General features: G+C 30.4%; 1 protein-coding gene across 2 annotated transcripts in view; it reads left to right on the plus strand.

Moving 5' to 3' along the window:
• The window catches only part of LOC142328422 (acyl-CoA synthetase short-chain family member 3, mitochondrial), a 184,424-nt gene that overhangs the window by 125,015 nt on the left and 34,482 nt on the right, over positions 1 to 24,927 (plus strand). For both annotated transcript variants that reach the window (XM_075372144.1, XM_075372143.1), the window contains exons 2-4: positions 1,101 to 1,266; positions 17,278 to 17,422; positions 21,830 to 21,974. In XM_075372144.1, the coding sequence (XP_075228259.1) occupies positions 1,101 to 1,266; positions 17,278 to 17,422; positions 21,830 to 21,974 (456 nt within the window). The remainder of the gene's footprint in view (positions 1 to 1,100; positions 1,267 to 17,277; positions 17,423 to 21,829; positions 21,975 to 24,927) is intronic.

Raw genomic sequence — 24,927 nt, forward strand, 5'->3', positions numbered from 1 at the left:
CATATGTTATTAGCTATTTTGTTTATTCTTATAAAATTTCAATGAGTAACTGATAATTTTAGGTACATACATATTTTCATGGAATTATTTAAATAAAAAATAAACATTATCACTGTATTTTAAATATTTAGATATTATTATTACTATTTATATTTAAATATTTATTTATTTGAAATTAATTTCTTAACATTAATGAATATAACAAATGATGTATATTTTTGAGATTTTGTTTTACATCATCTGTGTTTGTGATTTTAAGAATTGTATTACACTGGTTAATCTGTAGAATAGAGAAGGAAATGTTTCAATAAAAGTACTAAATGAAATAACATCATTAAATGATTTTTGATTAGAGATTTAATGATATTATTTAAGACGTTATTTAAGATGTTATGACGTAATTTAAGATATGCTATTTAATCTTATTTTATATGTCATAGTCATAAAATTCTCATAATTCATATAAATATTAGACCAAAGAGGACACAAGATTTTATTAGCAGAGGTACCAGACAAATCTCCCTCACCTAGACCATGGACTCCACATAAATTCTTGAATTATCTTCAATAGTTTTTAAAGTTATTTTCAAAAGTTCATATTATCTGCTATTATTAAGTGTCAAAGTTATGAAAAATAAATAAATAAAAAGTAAACAAATGTCCAAGTTCTGGAGAGTGCTTAGTAATTTACAATAAATTTCAGTTTTCTGCTGATAAAATCCCCATTTGAAATTACATACTCATGCAAATTACAGACAATATAAACTTGTTTTTAAGATATAAAATTTAAATTATTATTATTAACTCGAACATCAAATTTTTCTAAAGAGGATATGATATGGGTCTTGTAATTGGTGCTGGACAAAAAGTTACTATTTAAACAGTAATATAAGTTATTAGTTGGTTCTTTGTTATACATCTAAAAGTTAGCTGGAAATTTAAGATAGAATTTTATTTTCCATTTAAACAATGCTGTGAAAATAAATCTTAAATTAATAAATGATAAATATATTTTTACAGTATGTCATTTGATTGTTTTTTGGTTTTATAATTTTAAGAATTATACTACTGTTAAATTATTGAAGTTAATTTTTTTTCAGATTACATTAGAAGACCTAATCCATTCTATAGTGATAAATATTTTGAAGCATTTAGAAGAAGTTTAGAAGAGCCAGAAACATTTTGGGCAGAAGTAGGAAAACAACTTTCATGGTCAAAACCATGGACCAGAGTTCTTGATAATAGTGATCAACCTTTTACAAAATGGTAAGTGTCTAACTTTTGTTTTTTATTTTTATTTTATTTGTTATTTCAATGTGATCTACTATTGACCACAAGAATATCATTTCTTTTTTCCTGTTTTCCTTTATTTTCTTGGAATGCACCGTTTTTTCATAGTAGGAGGGGAAATCTCTAACAGACACTGCCTGCCTATACAGGTGATAGTGTCGGGCTGTCACTGACTATAACCACTTCCTCTCTACTACACACAGAGACCAGACCCACCATAATCATAACAGTTTCCAGTTGCTATTGCAGAATAGTCTTTGCGGAAAGAGATGATAAGGAACTTCAGTGGAGTCCCATGGTTATCAATGGATGACATACATCTACGATCCAACGTAGATGGACACCTCCTACTCCTGTAGCTAGCACCTAATCTACTCTTCCACTCCACCAACTTTACTCCAATAAGGCTGCGATAGGGCGCATCACCACAGGCACTTCTCAACGCCCCGAAAGGTGACTGTAATGACGTTAATATTGTCCGCGGCAACCGACCTCCTTAGTGCCGCACATCGTACTCTTGAATCTGCCCTCCTAATGCACCGAAAAACAACGTTCTCAACATCATCAAAGGCACCACAATATGGACACAGGTTGTCTCACTGCGACCCCTAGCGTAGAGATAGGACCTGAAGAAGCCATGACCAAACAGGAACAGGGTCACCCAATAATCGACCTCGCCGAATTCCCTACCGACCCGCGACCCCACCGTTTTATCATTCTGAATATCCACCTTCCCTTGTCTGTTGTCTCCCACCAGGAATGGCATCTGTCCAAAAGAACATCGTAAGACGATGCCCCGTCCTTCCCGCAGTAAGATTTCTCGCTGAGCCCTCCAACAAGACTACCGGCGGCTTATCAACAATACTGAACGCCGCTTTAGAAGATGTAGTCAAAGCACACCCCCCACTGATGACATCTTCCTCTGTACCCGCTCGAGGCTGAGTGTTCAAGGCACTTGAACAAAATAATTGGGTTGATCACGCTGCATTAAATATGCTATTTTGAAGCTCTAAGAACTTTGATGTTAATAAGATCCCTGATCAACGCTATCACTGCCTTCTCGATTTTAATTGCGGCTTCGGCTACCTTTCTACAAAAGGAATGCTTTTCCTCCAGCCATACTCCGAGATACTTAACCGATGTACTGAGAAGCACCATCTCGCCCTGCACTTGGAAGACGATACGATCTACTCTCCGCTTTCTGCCCATGATTAACGCCTTTGTCTTATCCGGAGCCAGTGCCAGCCGTTTATCTGTCAGCCAGCCTCTCACCAACTCAATGGCTTCGGTGCTCCTATCTATCACAGTCTACTTAGTGCTAACTAGTATGACCAGAAACAAGTCGTTAGCGAAGGCAACTGGGGCAACTCCGTTAGTGAACACTACACTCAGAACCCCACTGCAGACTACACTACGATGTTGAGAGTACAGATCGATGCGATCTGAACTCTATCAAAGACAGATTGATGATGAGATCGATGACCCCTACTCAGTACAGATCCCTACTCTTGCCTTTGGAATGGCCGCCATTTTGACCAGCAAGCCTTTTTCAGTTCAATTAGTTTCGTATACCCCAGTAGATTCGCTTGCTCTAGCTGGTTTTCTAACAAAGATCCCCGGAGTCTTACAGAATTCCGTAACCTACTCAATAAGAAGAAGAATCTGGTGTCATCTCATTTGCCCTGGCCCCCGTAGGGGAAGACCTACCTTGTGACGATTCCAGTCCTACACCACTCCCACCGTTCCTAACCCTGATGGTCATTTTATTGACCCTCTAACTTTAGTTACATATTACAGTCGTAAGTTTGCTACCTTGAAAATTCCTTGGTAGACATTTCCACAAATGTTTTAACTCAACTTCGCTATCGCCTTCACTATAGGCTTCTTCTAACACATTTTCGTTCTAATAATTTACGCTTTCAACATATTGTCTACTCTAGTTTGTAGATCTCTCAACCATTTAACCATTCCAGGAAGCGTGATTCCCGTGATTCGGTCTATCATTGATTCGGTCAATCGTTCATCAAATAAACTGCAAAACTAGACTGCATTTTCAAATATATAAATTAATTTGAGTTTGAAGTTATCTAATATTGTATTTTATTCTCATACCTCTTAGATGGTTGATTTATCTTTTAAATTTCCCAGATCCATTTCTTAATTCTTTAAAAACTATCAATACTAATTTCACAAAAAGATAAGCACTAAGTTTTCTCCCATCTGATCCGCTTTCGGGTGCAGGGTCGGTCCTCTCATATCACAGAGTCCCTGGCACATCATACCTCCGGTCTGGTCTACTCCCAAAAGCAAGGCTAATATCTTCACCCTTCTACACACAGCTTCATCAAGAAGAATGAAACGAGCATCTGATCTAACCGGAACTCGATGTCAAAACAAAACACCTATAGAAGTAAGTCCCCAAGCGGGCTCCTAGCCATCCGGGTTTCTACTTTAGCTATTAGAGCATCAATCCCCTTCAGCCACCCTCTGCAGTGCCAGAAACCTAAGAAAGTCAGCAATTATATTCCATCCTCTTTTGGTCTTTCAATTTACTCATAAATCCAAGAAAGAATTAATTGTCCCAAGCTCCCTAAGTATTCTAGGTCATTCAGTATCGTACTTTTTTTTGTTCAAACATACAGGATATGTTACGCAGTATCATCCATACACCTGAGCCAACCAAGCCAAACCTAAGCAACTTGTCTCTAAATACACCATGTCCAGAAAGAAACTGAATAATTTGCCGATTACAGAAACCACCTAGCAACTTGTAAAACTTTAGCATTCGGAAAAATACCATGAGTGTAATGACTATCAGAAGATTCATTCCATCTAACCTGTCATGATTGAAACCTTGGTTCTCGATCTCTCGTATGCGCCCGGAAGTAAGTTTCTCTACCTTTTTAGCATTTTAGCGTAATTGACACTCGGGGGCAAGAATATCAATTGGCTGAACAACTGCAATAACAAGGACTACTTTACATGAGACAGTTCTGCAGCCGCCGATCACTGACAATATTAGAAGACGCTGGCTCGCAAGAAACTATTCCTATAATCTTTATATCGCATTCGTTGAACGTATTCGTGGTGCAGCATAAAGAAGTATAGCCTCACAAACCTTTGTAAAGAATACGCATGATTCTGAAATTTAAACCCCAGTCGGGATGAACAACTCTATGAATAGCAAAGAAGGCATCACATGCCTTTTTAGCAAGATATTGAAACTGCCCCTTGAATCAAAGATTCTCATCAAGGATAAAACCCAGATATTTTTGAAGTGGGGCATACGTAATTTTATGGTCTGCTATCAATACATGAGCTCATAATGGTATTAGCCAACCATCCTTTAGATTGCATGATGGTGGTCTTTTCAGGTCCTGAAAAGACCACTATCATGCAAACCAACATCATGAAACCAACTCATCAATTGGTTTTCAACATCATGAAAACCAACTCCACAATTGGAGTATCTTATAAGCCTGGTCTGTCCTATACTTGATCTCACTCCTCGAATCTCCTTTAACCGTCAGAAGCCCATCATTCGCATAAGTGATGACATGACACCCACTAGGTAATCTCAATTGCATCAAAGAGTCGAATTCGACAACCCAGGACAAAGGTCCTAATACAATGCTCTGCTTTCAATAGTCTTTCCTACTTCTGATCCGCCATGTCAGAAAATGACGGCTCAGTTGCTAAAAGAACTGGACAGCATATGGTCTCATACCGTTTACAACCTTGCTTTTGTAGCTGAAACATGGTTGAGAGCCACCGCAGATTATTAAAAGCCTTGGATATATACAAAAAGATACCTCTAAAATGTATTGAGACTCACTAGAGGAGGTAATATCCATGACTTTGAGGACAGCATCCTCTTTTCCCTTGCCTGGACGAAAACCATACTTATCAGCTATCAGCATACTTCCTAGTAGTTAACCTATTATTAATACAGATGTACAGAAACCTTTTCTTCTCAAAAACCTTTTGAATTACTAGCAAGAGCATCAAAGATCTGTAAGAAGAGGTCATGGTGGTGTTCTTGTCTCCACCTTTAAAGAGAAGTTTTAGAATGCCTTTTTTCCAACAAATAGGAAAATAACTAGCAAATAGCATCCTATTATAAAAGATCCTAGTCAAAGTACCAACACAAATTTCAACAAAACGAACAAGCAGCTCCACCATGATGCTATTAGCAACTTTCTCTCAAATTCACAGGTGTTATAAGGTTTCATTGGTTTCAATATCATCCATAAGAGATCATTCAACAAAATATCATCTTTGTCGAAAATTACAGCTTCCTGGGTCGAGAACGCCAACAAAAGAATGTATTTTTTCCTTTTATGCCCTAGGACTCTATACAATAGCCCACAGGTCTTTATTTCCCTCATCCCTAGCAAAGGAAAGCCAGGTGTCTTGTTTAGAAGTTCTAATTCTATGAAGTTAGTCAGACCTACGATAATCAGCAATTAATGGCTCTCACCTGATAGCGTCATCCTCTCTTTAGTAGCTTGGTTCAGCTTGTTATGGTTTGCTTCATTGCAAATAGCCCCAAAGAAGACCAAGCAGCAACTCTCTGGACCAGTACTACAAGGACCCAAATTGTCTGCAGCATCCAACATATATCTCAGTAATTTACATATCTTTAATTAGTTAATAGTTTTTAATTAGGTAATAGTTTCATAACTTGTATAATTCAAACATAGTCTATGCCACGCAGCCATACTAAGCCACGCACCCATAGTCTAAGCGGGAACGGACCAAAACTTAGTAGAAGCGCAACTTGCATACACGATCAGCTCCCCAACGAGTATTGGATAGAACTCTCAGTATGTCTAGCATGTTTTTACATTTTACCTTCAGCTTCTTTAAATGTGCTACCCACGTTAGTCGTTGGTTAAAACACAATCCAAGAAATCTAACCCATTTGCATGGTTCAACTGGTTCCCCATGTAAAACAGTTGAGGATCAACATGTTGCCTTAAGCGTAAAAAGCAAATGCATTTTACCTTCCAAAAGAAAACATGAATCTAGTCGTTTTACAACACGATTCTAGACTGTTTAAAGTGTTTTGGAGCAGCCTCTTGCAAGTAAATAAAGTTCTAGATAAAACATAAATTGAAAATTCATGCACAAATAAAAGACACATAACAGGTTTTCGCATGCAGTTTGTTACACTATTTATGGCTATAGGAAATAAGACAACACTTAGAAAACTTCCCTAGGATATTACGTTTTGTAGTGTAAAAGTATTGGATTCCATCATTCCAACTCGAACACAGAAGGAGCGACTACTGAGAAAACCCCAGATAAAAGCAAAGAAAATCCCCCTGTACACCCCATTCGTGCAGTTTATTTAGGATTCCTCTCCTGCAAGCCGTACCATATGCATTTTGCATATAAGTACAGCAATGAAGCGTTGACGAAGTAGGAAGGCGTTTTGAATGACAAATTCAAGAGAAAATACATGATCGATAGACGTTCTACCTTGATGGAAACTGCATTGTTCGAGGGGCAATTAGGGTTTTCTCTTAAGGTACCACATTAGACGAAAGTTGGCAATTCTCCATTCCATCATCTTGCATAGGGTACTGGTCAAGAAGAAAGAACGATTACTTGAGGGGCACGATTTATCTTTACCAAGTTTCAGTAGAGGAATCACCAATGTTTCTTATCAATATATTTGCTTAATTTTTATCCTTAATTTTTTTTTTATTTTCTATTTTATTTACATCTTTTTATTTATAATTTTATTTTATATTTTATTTTTATCATAGATTTATTTTTTATTTTTTTCTTTGCTTTTACGGTCTCATTGGACCACTTTAGTCATTTACTATGGTCTTTGGTTTTTTATTAAATTTGGGATTATTAAGTTTTCTTGATTCCCAATACTCTTTCATCCTGTTGATTTTCATTCCTCCTCTGAAAAACCCTCTTGATCCTGATTTGAGGAGCTTATTTTAAAACTTAACATCTCCACCAGCGGATAAAATAGAGATTATTGTCTTGATCAGTAGAGCAAGTTGGCATTTATTAGCTAATGTATCGTTTTGCTAACAAAACTTAATAAATGCATTACAATAACCGTTTAAAAATACACTTTCTCAAACAAAACTTAGCATCTCCATCCCGTTGAAATTGTTCAGTTATTTTGTATCAAATGTAAACATATGCAATGCAGTTTAGAATCGGAATATGCATTTTTTTTTCAAAAATTAACGTGTCATTAGATGTTTGTTTCTTGAGTATTTTTAATTCTATTTCTAAAATATCCCACCAGATTTACCTCCGGGACCACTGAGGATGAGATGAATGACAAATGTAGCGTGTGAAAATGCCATGCCTGACTGGGATTCAAACCGGGATCTCTGAATGAAAGGCTGAAACGCTACCATTCGCGCCTCGGAGGCTGGCTCGGCATATTCTTACTTACTTTAAATAGAACACATTACAGAAATGTTATTTTGGTAACGGTGCGCACCAATGCCTGCTACATCAGCTGGGCTAAGAGGTTTCTCCATTAAAGTCACTACTGGCAAAGAACGGAGGGGGTGGTGTAGTGACCGGACACGCTACGTTGGTGGTATCTTCTCCCCTCAGGGAGGAATCGAGATGTGCTAAGAGGTTAATAATAGATCATATGTTATTCTTTAGTTTGAATGTTGGTAGGTAGGTACGTGTATTTTACTAAATAAAACTTATTTATTTAAGTAAAAGTGAATAAGATATTTTTTTAGTATGGAATTATCATCGGGACTTGTGTACTTCAAATGGTACCGCAGTTTGAAAAACTTTTTCTCTAAAAACGATCGAGTCTAGGCCTATTTTACGTGCTAATTATGAATATGTTATTCTTTTGATCGGCAGAACGCTATTTCTTCAGATATTTGTGATTTTTTGTGAAAATTTTTTTTTTATCTGTTTTGACTTTTCTTTGGTTACGTACTGATTACGATCAGCACGTAAAATAAGCCTAAAATTGAGCAAAGTAAAATCAAAATACATAATGTGTATTAAACAAAGCATTACTGTTAATTAATCGAGGTTAGCAAGCGTAGGTTAACTTTGGTTAATTTATATCTATAATTAGAAAACATCTAAGAGAAAAATATATGATGATATTCGGATATATCAATAAATCGGAATCATTTTTATGCAGCAAAAAGTAAGAGATTAATCTAATGTTACTTAAGTATATTTCTGCCAATGATCCTAAGATAAAAAGATCAAAAAATGGTACAAAACCTAAGACAGTTTCATTCATTAACTTTTTAAAATCTAAACAATTTGTAAGGAGTTTTTTTGTTTTTCTTTGGGGCTACCAGCTTTTAGAATATTTAGAGTTGGTAAAGTTATCAATTTAGATCATGTTCCTAATGAAAATCATGGTGGCAATAGAAAGTCTAAAAAATTTGAACCCAAAAAATACTTTAAAAAAATGTTAAACAATTTACCTGCTTGTGAATCACACTATAATAGAAATAAAAGTAAAATAATTTATTCATCTTCAGGTTTGAATGTTGCAGAAATATGTAAAATGTATAACGCCAATCAGAGTGAAGATGTAAAGATTACAATCCCATTTTTTTATAAATTGTTTATCACTGGATTTAATAATCCAACATGTGACAAATGCTCTTTTTGTGTCCGTTGAAAGAATGAACTTGTGTTAAAAAAAGTAGTAACAAAACCATATTTAATCTAACAAGAACCACATTAAGAATTCATAAATTGCATGTCAGTGTTTTTTTACAACTTGATGAAAGAAGCACAAAGTAATGAAAGCTCTGCTTCTTTTGCTTCCAATATACAAGTTCATCCTTTGCCTAAAACAAACATCCAAGAGGCATTTTATTGTTGGCAAATTTTATTTTATTCAATTTGTGGTGTACACCTAGGTTCTAGGAATCCAACATTTTATACTTGGACTGAAAACCAATCAAGCAGAGAAGCCATTTAGATAAGGTCAGCTCTCTTAGAGCATTTACGATCACTTAATTTAAATAAAGTTGATTCAGTTTTGTGATGACTGCACAGGACATAATCAGAATGTGTGTATGTGCATACATTGTGTCACTGGTTGACAGCAGAATCCCCGGAGATCATTAAACAAATTCAAGTGACTTCCCCACTTCATGGCCAATCATTCTTTCCTGCTGATTGATGTTTTAGAAGAGTTGAAAAATTACTAAGAAAAGAAGTAGAAATAAAATATGCAGATGCTTATGTAAAATTTTATAAAGAAGTTGGTAAAGTTAAAGAGCCGAGGAAGGAATGGATGGTTTACAATATAAAAGAACTTGAAAACGTGTATTCTAAAGTAAAAGATATCAGTGAAGCAAAAAGAATCATTGTTTCAAAACATAAATTAAAAACTGGAGAAACTGCTAGTAACATACAATATTTTACAAATTATAAATTTTCATCAGCTGCAGAACTTCAAAATTGTAGGTCTATAGTTAAAAGAAATAAAGAAGGAAGGGATGTTGTTTTGCGTGAGTGCATTTTAAAACGAAAAATATATCCTGAAAAAAAGAAAGATATTGGATTGCTAATTAGACTGGGATTCTATTCCAGAACTTCTTTGGTTTAAAGATTAATCTTTGATGATGTGGATGTGGAAAATGAGTCTACTGATGAAGTTACTTGTGACTGTGTCACGGACAATTGTTGTCTTCATGTGTAAAATATTTTTTATTGATTATGTAATCATATTTTTATTGAAATGTAATAATTAAAATTTTGTCAACTATATATTTTTTTTTTCAAAAGTTAACAAATTGCAATTGCTGGAGATTTTAAATTTTGAAAAAAGCTAAGCCAAAGACTAAGCCCAGACTGTACTATGTGCTATGTACATGTACTATGAACTATGCACATATGATTTACGTTACTATGTACTGTAGTGTTCTACCTCCATGTCTATCTACAGCCAAACAAAACAACAGTGCTGCAGCTCTCCACGAATATGAACTTTACCATGTTGACTTGTATGTTTTAAATTTTGTTGATAACAGTTAAAATAATTGTCAGTTTTAATAAGGACACTCTGTTATAAAGAAGTTTTGTTTTTTGTTGTTTGCCTGGTGTTAATTATGTATTTTATATTGGTTAATCACATCAAACACAACCCTCAAGAATGTATCAAATTTTTAATATAGAACTGGGATGTTATATAAATAAATAGGGAGAAAGGTAACACATTTAAGATAAAAACTATATAAACACATGTTGTTAAACTTAATTTAATCTTAATTCTAGACACTAAGAAATTTTCAATTTAATTCAGCCAAAATTCTTTTATATCAAATGCAATCAAAAATTTGATTTACATATAAAATGGTTCCTTTAGTGTAAAAACCTTTATTTAATATGTTTTGTTGAAGCATTTAGATCTGAAAACTACTATTTGTCTGGGTAGTAGATATTTCTAAGGACTATGAAGTTATAATCCTTTTTATTGATAGTTTCCCATTAATATTGAGTTTTAGTTGACATTAAATTTAACAAGAATCTTCATAGTTTGTATGATTTTTAAAGGTTTTATTAACTTCATTGGGTGAAAAACGGGTATAGTTATAAGAAAGAAAATTTATTTATTTAAATGAATGCATGTGTAATATGAAACAGGAAATGTAGTATGAAATGTACGTACGAAATGTAAGTATAGGGACAAGGGAAGCAATTTTAGGCCTCAGATTAATAGTAGAAGGAAGATTAAAGAAAAACAAACCAACATACTTGGCGTTTATAGACCTAGAAAAGGCATTCGATAACGTAGACTGGAATAAAATGTTCAGCCTTTTATAAAAATTAGGGTTCAAATACAGAGATAGAAGAACAATTGCTAACATGTACAGGAACGAAACAGCAACAGTAAGAATTGAAGAACATAAGAAAGAAGCCGTAATAAGAAAGGGAGTCCGACAAGGATGTTCCCTATCTCCGTTACTTTTTAATCTTTACGTAGAACTAGCAGTTAATGATGTTAAAGAACAATTTAGATTCGCAGTAACAGTACAAGGTGAAAAGATAAAGATGCTACGATTTTCTGATGATATAGTAATTCTAGCCGAGAGTAAAAAGGATTTAGAAGAAACAATGAACGGCATAGATGAAGTCCTACGCAAGAACTACCGCATGAAAATAAACAAGAAGAAAACAAAAGTAATGAAATGTAGTAGAAATAACAAAGATGGACCACTGAATGTGAAAATAGGAGGAGAAAAGATTATGGAGGTAGAAGAATTTTGTTATTTGGAAGTAGAATTACTAAAGATGGACGAAGCAGGAGCGGTATAAAATGCCGAATAGCACAAGCGAAACGAGCCTTCAGTAAGAAATATAATTTGTTTACATCAAAAATTAATTTAAATGCAGGAAAAGATATTTGAAGTGTATGTTTGGAGTGTCGCTTTATATTGAAGTGAAACTTGGACAATCGGAGTATCTGAGAAGAAAAGATTCGAAGCTTTTGAAATGTGGTGCTATAGGAGAATGTTAAAAATCAGATGGGTGGATAAAGTGACAAATGAAGAGGTGTTGCGCCAAATAGATGAAGAAAGAAGCATTTGGAAAAATATAGTTAAAAGAAGAGACAAACTTATAGGCCACATACTAAGGCATCCTGGAATAGTCGCTTTAATATTGGAGGGACAGGTAGAAGGAAAAAATTGTGCAGGCAGGCAATGTTTACAATATGTAAAACAAATTGTTAGGGATGTAGGATGTAAGGGGTATACCGAAATGAAACGACTGGAATCTTGGAGAGCTGCATCAAACCAGTCAAATGACTGAAGACAAAAAAAAATTAGATGGAGGGTAAGCTGAAGAAGAGTGTTTAAAATGTCAGTTAATATGTGATCAGTGTTGTCAGGTACAATTGTATGTGATTTTATTACAGAGATTAAGTGACAGTTTGAATAAAGAAATATGTTTTTTTTAAATTACAAGACAGGCTAGTAATCTAGCCTGACTCAAGTGAAACCAGTTTCAAAATTAGTATTTATTTTTACATTTCTGCCTACAAATACAAAATATCTACATGTAAACATATGCAAATATTTTATATATGCATAAAATGGGGCAGAACATTTAGGTGGATTGACTTTTTTTTCTTGAATGGAAATCAGTAAGGACTTGACCTTAAACATAGATCTTGTGTGTAAAACAAAACATGCAATGTTGATATCAAAACACAATTATGTCATTAATAATAACAGCATCAATTATAAAACATTGGTAGAAACCTAGCTAACATCAATTTATTTTACATTAAAATATGGCAACCAATAAATAATTTTTCTAAAGTTAATAATTGATAAATTGAATTTAGCATGTGCTCTAGTTTTAATCACGAGTTTACAACATTCCAATCATACAAATGTACCCTACAAAGGAGCAACTCAAAAATGCTACATATTAAGGAAAAAGTTATAATACATTATTTTAATAACGATGAACAACAACAATTTTGATTTATAAAGATTCACTCTATGACAACTTAACCAAAATGGAGAATTTAATATTTTTACTATTAATTTCAGTAGTAACCTACATTACTTCAAAAAATGTCTCCTACCTCAAAACATCTAATTTTCAGTATGAAAGTTTGCCACTGTACTTGAATACTTTATACTAAATACCACTTTTGAAATTTATCTATAAAAATATTCAATGGTCACCATTTTGGTTAGTTTGTTGTAGCCTTAAGTTTTTTTATATGTCAAAATTTTAGTTTTTTTTTATGGCTTATAAAATGATGTATCACAGCTTTACCTTTTCCATTTCAGATGTTTTAATTGTTCTTCCATGATGCTTTGGGTGGACGGGTTGTAGTGATCACATATTGAAATATAGTAGATTGTATTGAGGTAGGAATATTTGCTAAATTTAATTTCTTTATGTTTAATTGTTGAAAAATTATTTAAGGATTGCTTTTCTTCGTTAACATTCTGTATATTTGAAGTAAATTAGTTTATACGCTAATATATAAATTGAAATAGGTAATTTAGTTTATAAGGCAGGTAAAATAAAAAAGATGGAATGAAACTAAAAGAAAGAAACACATTTTGCATTTAAAATGTTTAATTTCGATCAACATTTTTTAATATGTCAGTTAAATGGTTTCCAAAAAAACATTACATTACATTATTGTATTTATTCGTTACATTTAACTTTATCATTTTAACTTCAAAAGGTTTTTTTACAGGGCCATTAATTAATTTTCTGTCTTTTTCTTCTGATTAGGTGCTCTTTTTCTTGTCTAATTTGTTGTTCTTTCAATACATCTCTTGAGAGTACTTCATTAAAAAACTTTGGCAAAAAATTTATTTTTGATAATATCATTATAATTACTCAAATGAATCATTCCAGGCTGAAAAAATAAATAAGAAGAATGAATTTTCTATAAATGTAGGAGAAAATAAATAAACTTAAATTGTTACTAGATGTAGATTACAACTAACACATCTTGGCAAGGCGAAAAAAACAAATTTTTTTCAATAATTTTGTTTTAATTTAATAATTTTATTGTAGTTAATTTTTTATTACATTTTTTGATGATAGTATTTTTATATTTTATCAAATTCAAACTTTTATTATTAAATTATTTTTAAATTCATTTCTTTTTTGGTCTTCTTTGTCATTTAGGATTTTTCTTATGGTGTTTGTAAATTTAATTTTTTTTCTAAAACTTTTTTTTAAACTGTATTCATATGCCCTCTCATGTTTAAGCGTATGTCATTGCTTTTAAGCATTTTCGACTTGATGACTGTTTCATTGTCTACCGCAGAACTTTCACCGTGTGGCCCGATCTTATCGTTGTCAAAGTGGTTTCGTCGCGTAGTAGTAGGAAATAAGCGAACTCACACAACTTGCAGCCTCCCCTCGCTGAACTGCCCTTGCGGGACCAACGCCGTAACGCCTCGCAGACTGGTTCGCGGATTTCCGCCGAACTGAACTTTTAGCTGGTCTTACTGGACTACTTATACTGTTAGCCTCTTTACCTGTAGGATCGAATCCAAGTCCATATCATGCATTAAACTAACCCAGTGGTTAAAAGGAAAAAACATTTGGCTTTTGGCATACCTATGATTTGGCTAGAGTTAAATTAACTAACCATTATAATGACTGCTATTTTAGCTTAACAAATGTTACTGGTTTCAATTCAAACAATAAAAGCAGTATCGCATACCCAAATATTCGTTCAGCTATGAGACCAGTACTTCGTGGTGTTGATTAACTGATTCCAATTGCTCCAACTTCTTGGAAAGAAATTACTGATTTCCCAGAAGGCTCAGCTGATGAATTTTCAACTTTAATAGATATTAATTACATTCCAGAAGAGTCAAATACTGAACCTCTCCTCATTATACAAGCAGAACTGAATGATCTAATTTGTAACTTGTATCTATCAAACAGCATGCATCACTATTCCTAGATTCATGTCTGAAAGAATGGAATTTATTATACAAGGATATTAAAATTTCAGCATATAGAAATCAAAATGAAAATTTACTGAAATACTTCAGAAGATATGGTTTAATTTGTTCCTGCCATGATGTTAAGGGGCTAATTTCTGAAGAGGACATTGATATGTTATTCATGATAGGCATTTATTTATAGACTCATCAAAAAGAAGCTTAAAGGCAGTGTTGTTGTATAACTCGAATACGTTTTCTTCTACACTAATAGCAATGCTGCACTAGTAGAAACATATGAAAGTATGTCAAAAATTTTAAAAGCTATTAAGTATGTTGAACACTCATGGCAAATCTTGCTAATCTGAAAACAATAGAGCTTCTTTTCAGTCTTCAGGGTGCCTTTAAAAAATATATGTATTTCTTGTGTTTGTGGGATAGTCAGGCTACAGATAAACACTATGCAATTAAAGACTGGCCAAAAAGAAATCAGTTTACCCAGGAAAGGAAAATGTTGTCAATATACCCCTTGTCAAAGAAGATTGAATTATTTTACCACCTCTACACATAAAACTAGACCTGATGAAGAATTTTATAAAACCATTAGATAAAGATGGAGATGGTTTTAAATTTTTAACTGAGGTTTTTCACATTTAAATGAGGCCAAATTAAAGGAAGGAATATTCATTGGCCCACAAATAAGAAAATTAATTCGTGAAATTACATTTTACAGCAAACTGATTCCTAAAGAACTAGCAGCATGGAAGTCATTTAAAGTTACTGGTTTTCTTGGAAACAAAAGAGCTGAAAACCATGACCAGCTTATAAATGACTTCGTGAAATACAAAAAAAAATAATTAGGCTGCAGAATGTCGTTGAAAATTTATTTTTTAATTCTCATTTGGATTTTTAATCTTGAGTGTCATTAACAACGAACAAGGAGAAAGGTTCCCCCAAGATGTGCTGCAGATGGAATAATGTTATCAAGGCAGATGGGATGAATCTATGATGAGTGACTACTGCTGGATGATAAAAAGAGAAGACTCAACAAAAAAATAAAATAATAAAAAAGAAATTAAGATAAACGTAAATGTATGCAAAATAAAGGTAGGCATTTTAATTGTAATTATTATTATTATTTTTGTATTCTATTATTTAAGAAGTTTCTCAATATTTTAAAGTGACATAATTAATAATCTGAGAGTGATGAAACAAAACTTATTTCAGTTTAAGACTCAGCATAAGAATACATTCTTATGCTGAGTCTTAAACTGAACAGGATTCACGAATAATTAGAATAATAAATTCTAATTCACCTACTTTTATCTCAGTTCCAAATTATTATTTTTTTTTTGACCTGTGTAATAAATGAGAAAACAAACTTTCTCAAATAGTAGAAAAAACTCTTATAAAATTGTTTAAATAAGGTATTAAAAAAACATTCCCTAGTAAATTCGCTTAACCTATGTTGAAAATTATACCAAACTCAACCCAACCAGCTATTTTAAATTTTTAAGTAACGCAGAAACGATGTTCTTTAATAATATTTGATAGGTAAACTGAAAGGAAGTGATTTTAATAAATGTTATTTTAACTGTTTTTCCTTTATTCTTTATTATTTTAAATATTTTATTTCATTATTATTTTTTATAATGTCTCTAGTTTTGTATAAAACAATATAATAATTTATTTGTTTGTATTTTTTATGCAATAGGACAGCTAACTAAAGCCTTTGTGTATTACACAATAGTACATAAAAAAAATATCTATATACATTAAATATAAATTAAAAATTTCAATATAAATTAAAAATACAAAATTTAATCATTAGTTCATAATAATTATTAGTCATTGGTTCATAATCATGGCTCATATAATTATTAGTTCATAAAAATAAGAGTAATACTGGTGTTTTAATTATGTTACACAATTATATTATTATATGTCTTTGCATAAATACAAGATTACAGATAAATATGTACACATAATTAAAAATACACATAATTCAGGAAACAAAATTAAATAATATAGTTTAATAACAATAATAACATTAGTTATAAATTCAAAAATTTACATCTTATCTCCTTCATCCAATTACATTTAATTAGAATTTCAGTTACTTATACAGCACTGTCAGTATATATATATATATATACATACACATATACATATATACATACATACATATATATATACATACACACACACACACACACACACATATATATATATATATATATATATATATATATGTGCAGGTAAAATAGACACAAAAGAAATTTACGTCATTGTTATACAATATAATTGATTTTAATTATTAAAATATTTATTTATTTATTAATAGAAAATTGTTTTAATTTATATAACTTAACTACGGTCAAGCAGAAGAGGGTTAGTGAAGTTCTGTAGTAATCCAGGATTATGGGTTTTTATACTTTTAATATCTATATTATATCGGAGTAAATATAATGATTATATTAATAAAATTAATATATTTCTTTTTGGTTTGTATAATATATAGTGTATAAATGTTTTTGTGATATTTTAAAAATATTATTATATTTAGGTTTGTAGGAGGAGAATTAAATGCATGTTATAACGCTGTGGATCGTCATGTTGAAAATGGAAAAGGAAGTAAGGTTGCCCTTATTCACGACAGCCCAGTTACAGGGACTATTAGAAAAGTTACATACTCAGAATTACAAAACCAGGTATCAAAAAAGTTTTATAATTTTTCTATAATCCTCAATTTTTTAAATATTTTAACTTTTCATGGTTTTAGCAATAAATGCTATTTCCATAAATATTTATTGCAGAATGAATTTTTTGATAAACAAATACACCTATTTTGTTAGCAATCTATTAGTTTACATACCCAGAAAACAGCATGACATTTCATGTATTTAAACATTATGAAATATGCAAACACATAATACCTCTAAATTCAGTGGAGAAACAGTTCAAATATAAATACTGTTTGATAATTTCCCATATATTTCTTACAAAAATAGAAAAAAGTACCTCTAATCTGTGAACTATAATGACATATGAGTTAACTACCTTTTTTTTTTAATTATTACAAATTTTAATTTAATCATTTTTAAATTGTTCTTTCAAAGCTAATTAGCAACAACTTCTTCATTGGAATTATGAATAGCATTGCGGTAAATATGAAGATTTGTTTTAAAAGAGAATAAGAAAACTATTTGGTATGCAGTTGAATGATAAATCTATATTATCATGTCTTTTTTTTAAGCTATGTTAATTATATCAAATTTAAATATATATTCGTATTGTTCAGGTTCATTAAGATTTATTTTTAGATATTTTTATTCTGCTTCTAAAAATATTTTTTCAAAATTTTATGCTGTTTGACACTATCATGTACATGTTTCTTATGTCTGTGGGTGTATGTACAGACATATGTCTGTACATACACCCACAGACACATATATATATATATATATATATATATATATATATGTGTGTGTGTGTATGTGTGTGTTTACATGTACATCTCTCTCTCTCTCTCTCTCTGTGTGTGTGTGTGTGTGTGTGTGTTCTATTTTTATAATAAAAAACCAATTTGAACAACCCAAGTACAGAATTACAAAGTAAATGAAATGACACTTTCCTTATTTTTCTTTTCTTTATTCCAATAGCATTTTCGTAGGATCCCGCACCATCAGTCGTATATAAATTACATAAATTACATATCAAAACATATCAGTTTAATTTTAATTTTTTTTAGAAAGAAATTAAAAAATTAAAATTAATATCTTAATCTTATATAGAAAACATGAAGTCAATTAAATTAAATAATTACACGCAGTGACGGATTTACCATAAAGCAAAACAAACAGCTGCTTGAGGCCTCACTTTGACAGGGGCCTCGAAGTAAAAAATTTAAAAAAATAAAAGTAAAATTAATAAAAAATAAAGAATATATTTACAATACTTTATGTATTACTTGTATACCTTATGTATAATTGTAATTGCTATCTTTCTTTTATTAAAAAAAAATTAGAGAGAAGACAAAAAGTTTATCCAGCGGTGAGAGGGGAGCCTCAAAAATATCGATTTGCTTGGGGCTTCGTCCAAGGTAAATCCGGCACTGATTACAAGTATTTAAATTTGATGTCAATTAAAAATTAAAAATTAAAATTAACTTTAAAAATAAAAAAATAATAAGATTTATTGCATGCAACCTGGCCAGCCAATGTTACATTACTGAGTGGATTTGAAATTATTTATATACATTCTGATGATATCTATTTTTATCTAAAAACATGCTGCCATCTGTTGCTGCTTTTATAACAGCGTCATCTTCAATAAACTTCATACTTTGTCTGAAAGTTGATCAAGTTGGAAATTCTTTTGCACTTATATATATAAAATCTTTTATTTAATTGACTTCATGTTTTCTATATATGATAGTAATTTTAATATTTTTATTTTGTTCTAAAAAAAAAAATTGTATGTACAGACAGATGTCTGAACTTATGTGATTATATGTTTCTTATATTTGTGCACACATTTTAGTGTAATTTATTAGTGCATTCACAAGTAGTGCAATTTATTTTTATAGCATTTTATCTTATTCACTATAATTTAATTTCTGTAAGCTTACATTGCTTTCTTGGAAAAGCTGTTTTGTTAGTTACCTAAATTACCTTGTATGCTTTATAGTTTTGAAAGTACCACACCTTTTTTGATTGAAAATAATGTTAGTATTTTATGAATGTTTATTAATATTGAACTGTACACTTCTGTTACTAGGTTTCTTAAATATATTCTTATTTCATTTAACTTGTGGTCTAAAATTGGATAATGCCTAATACCACAAGCCAGTTGGTTTGAGTTCCACAATGCAGATTTTGTGTGATAAAGATATTAAGTGGTGTAAAATACACAAAAAAAATCTAACATTGACATACACACACTAATCCACATCATGTAACCATTTCACACAGCACAAATATGCAGTTTTTTAATCATCATGCAGTTTGAGTTTTTTAATCATCTTACAACTTATAAACTATCCTTTGTCAACTAAGAAATATATTGAAAAGTGATGGAACCTAACTTACATGTTACATACAGAATATAATACAAAAAAAAATTGAAATGAAACCTAATGGAAAGTTTGTTATTCTCAAATTACAATTTTATCCATGGATACAAAGATCATGCAGCAATAAAATCAACTTTTGCAAATCACCTCAAAAAGACAGGCACGTAAAATGAAATTGACCATATATAATATGTAAATTTTTCTCATAGCACATGAAAGCCAAGAAGTCAACTTACCTAAACAATATAAAATTAACAAATACACCAAAATTTTGACAAACACTACAAATTTTGCTAATTACCTTTGAAAGAACATTTTCATGTAATTTATCATTTGTAATAATTTTAAACTTATCCTGTTGCACCATGTCATTCTACAAATTAAATTTAGTTTAATTTGGTATACAAAGGACATACTGTTTGTATAACATACCTTTTATGGCATTGAAATAAGAAAATACAAGATTAGAATCAAAAGTAATTTGTATAAAAATACCATAATTTTTTTATAAATTACCTTATTTTACAGCTAAAGCTTCTAACAATATTTCTGTTCAATTCATTTTCATAACCAGATCAAAATTACTTTCTTTTGCCATGAGAAAGCCAAACTATTATTATATGTTAGCTTATTATTAGTATTAATTTATAGAAAATTTATTGATTTGTCATCATCGTAATCATAGAAAAACTAATTGTAATTTGGTATTAGCACTGTAATTATTAAAATTAAAAATAAATGAAAGCTCTGAAGATCTCAAAAAAATTTTATTTTTTGTACTTAACTATAACTCCTATTACTAACTGAGAGGAGTGAGAGTATCATCTTCAGATTTCTTCCCTTTCTCTTCCCAGTTTTTTGCCTCTTTCTGCCCTAATGGAGCAGGAAATGAAATCATATGTTCTCGTGGATGTTCCACGTTGATAAGAATTTTAATTATGATTGTTTATTGCATCACAGTAGTCAGCAGTTTATACCACACTCTAAAACGGAAAAATATTACTGGTGCTTTTAATATTTTAAAATTAGATTTAAGCAGCTTCAAATAAAGATAATTTAAATAATGTTAAATATCTCTCAATATATATATATGAACACATATTTTGGATCCAATTCCAGTTATTGCCATTTAATATGCAGTAAGCTTCTTCATACTCTCATATTACCTTACCATTTCTCCTTCTCTGATTGCCAGAAATACACTTTTCTCTTCCCTTTTTCCATCTTGCCCCAGCTTTCTTACTGGATCTTGTTTCCATCTATCTCTAACTTTTGGTATAATTTTTGATAACATGTAATCACACATTTTTTAATTTGTCCATGCGATTACATTCTCATTCACTCAACTCTTCGCTCTCTTATATTTCCTGCTTATGATCATTTTTTATATCTATCATATCTCTCATGATCACTTCTTTTTTTTCCCTTTTGTAGCCCTTAAGTATCTTTAATCAGAGACCTGTTCCAATGTGTTTGTCATCTTCCAAGTATTTCCTCCATCGTTAATAAAATTAATGTTAAAAATATTTGAGGGATTGAAGTAATTAAAGCAATAAGTTTTATTATAACATATTTTAAAAATTGATAAAAGAAATTAATTTTTAACCCAGGAAAATACTATAACCTCATTGAGAACAACAGTAATTGAGGTTTGCTGCTTTTTGATTTTTGTTTAACATATAACTAATATTAGATGGGTAGTTTTAATTCAAAAACCAGAAAGAAGTATAGAGTACATTTTTGCAAAAAGAAGAAATGTAGAAACCATTAATTCTATAAAAGTTTTTGAATTAACTGGAAAGTAGTGTAAATAAATTTTTTTGTTCAGAAATGTATTATCATCAAATATGACATGTTACCATTTGGAGAGGTCTGTCTTACATTGAGTGAATTTTTATGTTATAAAAAGAAATATATCTAAATTCTATCTATATAAAAAGTAAGGTTTTACAATGTAATAATATTCTCTAAGTACAGAAAAGAGTATGTTTTTCTAAATTTATAATATAACTGTTTGCTTTTTTTTTATTTTACTGACCATTAGGTATCACATCTTGCAGGAGCTCTTGCAGATCTTGGTGTTGTAAAAGGGGATAGAGTATTAATTTATATGCCACTCATTCCAGAAACAATTATTGCTATGTTAGCAACAGTTAGACTGGGTGCAATTCATTCTGTTGTATTTGGTGGTAAGTGCATAATTTAAACCATACTAAAATTAATTGTTTTATTGTATAAGTTATACAAATGGTTTTATTATTTTCAAGAACTTTTATAAATTTCAATTGATAGATTTTATTTAAATATTCTTTGGAGGTGCATATTCAATTATGTTTATAATAAAAAAAAAACTAATAAATAGATTTTTTTATTTATATGATGAATTTTCTGTCATGATCTTACAACTTATGTTAAACCACTGTAATTTTTGCTCAGCAGTTCAGCTGCTGCAATTATCTCATATTAATGGTATATCAAAATAAATATTTATTTAGTCGTAACATAATATTACATTATATAGATTAAGTCAGGAATGAATAGTAGTTATACTATTCCACAAAGCAATAAAAGGAACTATTTCAAAATTTCTGTGGAAGGATCAGTCATGGAAAAACCTTAATCAAAGTTCCATCATAAAGTAAAAAATAATGGAATAAAAAAATGAAGTAGTTATAGTTCATATTATTACTTCTGATAATATTTTTGGATATTGACAATGGTATGAGTGTCTGAGTTCTTAAATTTTTGAAGAAATATTAAAATGCATTAACAAGTAATAATCACCTAGTAAGTGAAACAAACTTATCTTTCAGGAAATATTTTTCAGTGAAAAATTTTTCTTTCAGGAATGTTTTCATTCATGTATATGTATGTACTCGTATAGCATATGATTCATACATGAGTATGGACAGCATATGAAATACAAAGAAATAATTTTGATTCAATAAATATGAAAATAAACCTGTCAAGTTAGTATAGTAGTTAAACTCATCATTACAAAATCAAGTCAAGATTTTTGAAGTCAAGAGTTCTAAGGTTCAAATCCTTTTAATTCGATTTTGATTAACCACATATCTCAGAAGTGGTCAATCTGAGTCTCTCCCAGACTACATGTTTACCAGTTCATTTACACTTACACTGCATTAGATCTGCAGCTATGTCAGGTCTGGCAAGCCAGTAGGAGTAATTGCGTTTGTCTACACACACACACATCCAGACCTGGCAGCAGCTTGAAAACTGGTTGAAGAAAATAACAAATGTGAATGTAATCAATTTTTAATATCAGGACCACATAAAAAAAATGTTTTTTCAAAACATTAATTGATCAATATTTGAGTATAAATTTTATACAAATTAAAAAAAAAATACAGAAAATTCAGATTTGTATTACTATTATTTAAAAACTAAACAACAGAATTATACCTTTTCTAAAAAAGAAAATAATTTCATTTTCAAGAAAAAAGAAATTTCAATTCAGATAAATCGGTGATCAAATTTTATTAATATATTGATACCACTGATAAATGAAATATTTGTTTCTTAATGTGCCATAAAAAATTTAATATGTTTTTAATGTTGAAAACAAATCTGAAATCAAAATGTTTACATCATCTGTATGGATAACGCTTGACCAATAAGTATGAATCACACGCTTTGCATTTCTTTCATCATTTACTGTCTGTACATACACAAGTGAAAAAAAATTTCTGAAAGATAAGTTTATTTCAACTACAAGTTAATTATTTTTTAGTGCAAGTTGTTATTTTCTTCAAAACTTCTAAAAAGTATTTCATTCATATCATTGTTAATAATTAATTATCAGAAGAGGGAAACATTTTTAAGTATTTTCATTTTATTATTTTTTTATTTATTTATTTTTTAATAGTACTTATTAATTTGGTCAAATACAAAGAAAGTTATAATTGATGGCAGCAGAAAATGTTTAAAATTTGTTTGGTGACCAATATAACTCATTATCATTTTTTTATACTGTGATGGAACAGTATCCAAGTTCAAATCCAGTCAAAGGTAAGTTTTAATTCATTACACACAGAAGGTGAACCAAAAAGCAAGCAATTACAAATTAATTACCAGTACAACATTTATTGTGCTCACTCATACAATTATCCCTTCTATAAAAATTGCAAAAAATGTATGTATATTTGCAATCTTACTCTTCTGCAGGAAATAAGTGCTAAATCTTATTTTTGGCAAGCTTATATATATGAACTTACTGTACATCATGTAAATTTTATTTTATTTTTCTAAATCACACCAATTTAAACATACAAAAATATAAACAATTATACAAAATAGTTTCTGCAGAGTTTTAATCAGTTTTTTTTTTTTTTTGTGAAACGTAAGTCTTTTCTGTTAGATTAGCATGCATTATTATTTCAAAAAAAATTAATAATTCTGTATCAGAATTGTGAATATAGTAAATTATGATTGTTTTTAGTAATATGTGAAAATATTCAATTTCATTTCATTGTCAACTGTAATTATTCAACAAGATAATGATAAATAACTTCTACATTCCTGTTTTTTTTATTAATTCTAAAAAAATATGCTACAGTATGTAAAGCATAAATAGTATGTAGCTAACTTTTAAATAAACACATGAAAGCAAAACATATCAGATCTAGTTGATTAGTTTATTTATTTACTCCTCATTTCTTTCACCTCTTTTTTATTACATATCTAGAAAGAACATTTATGTTGCAGTCTAAATTGATATATTCTGTGATATAGTAAAGAATATAATTAATACATTATGAATAAGTTCCCAACAAATATGCTATGCCACTCAACTAGCATTAGCAACACAAATTATTTTTCAACTTATCCTTCTACATTTTGGCAGGATACAGTTAATAACATTGTTTCAGGAATCATCAATTGTAGAATGGATAAGACCAACTGCTGAACTATAATATTTATGGTTAAACTTATTCCTTGTTTGAAGTAACATAATTTTTTTTAAATTATGAAAAATTAATACATTTTTCATACATGTAAATAGAACTTCATATAGTTTTTAACTAACTTCAAAAAGGTGGAAATTTTCAAATTGAACAAGATGTAAATTTTTTATTGTACAATTTTTATAATCATGTAATATATATGATTAGTTTTACTGTT

This window comes from Lycorma delicatula, chromosome 7, assembly GCF_047948215.1.
Source record: "Lycorma delicatula isolate Av1 chromosome 7, ASM4794821v1, whole genome shotgun sequence".
NCBI classification, from domain to species: domain Eukaryota; kingdom Metazoa; phylum Arthropoda; class Insecta; order Hemiptera; family Fulgoridae; genus Lycorma; species Lycorma delicatula.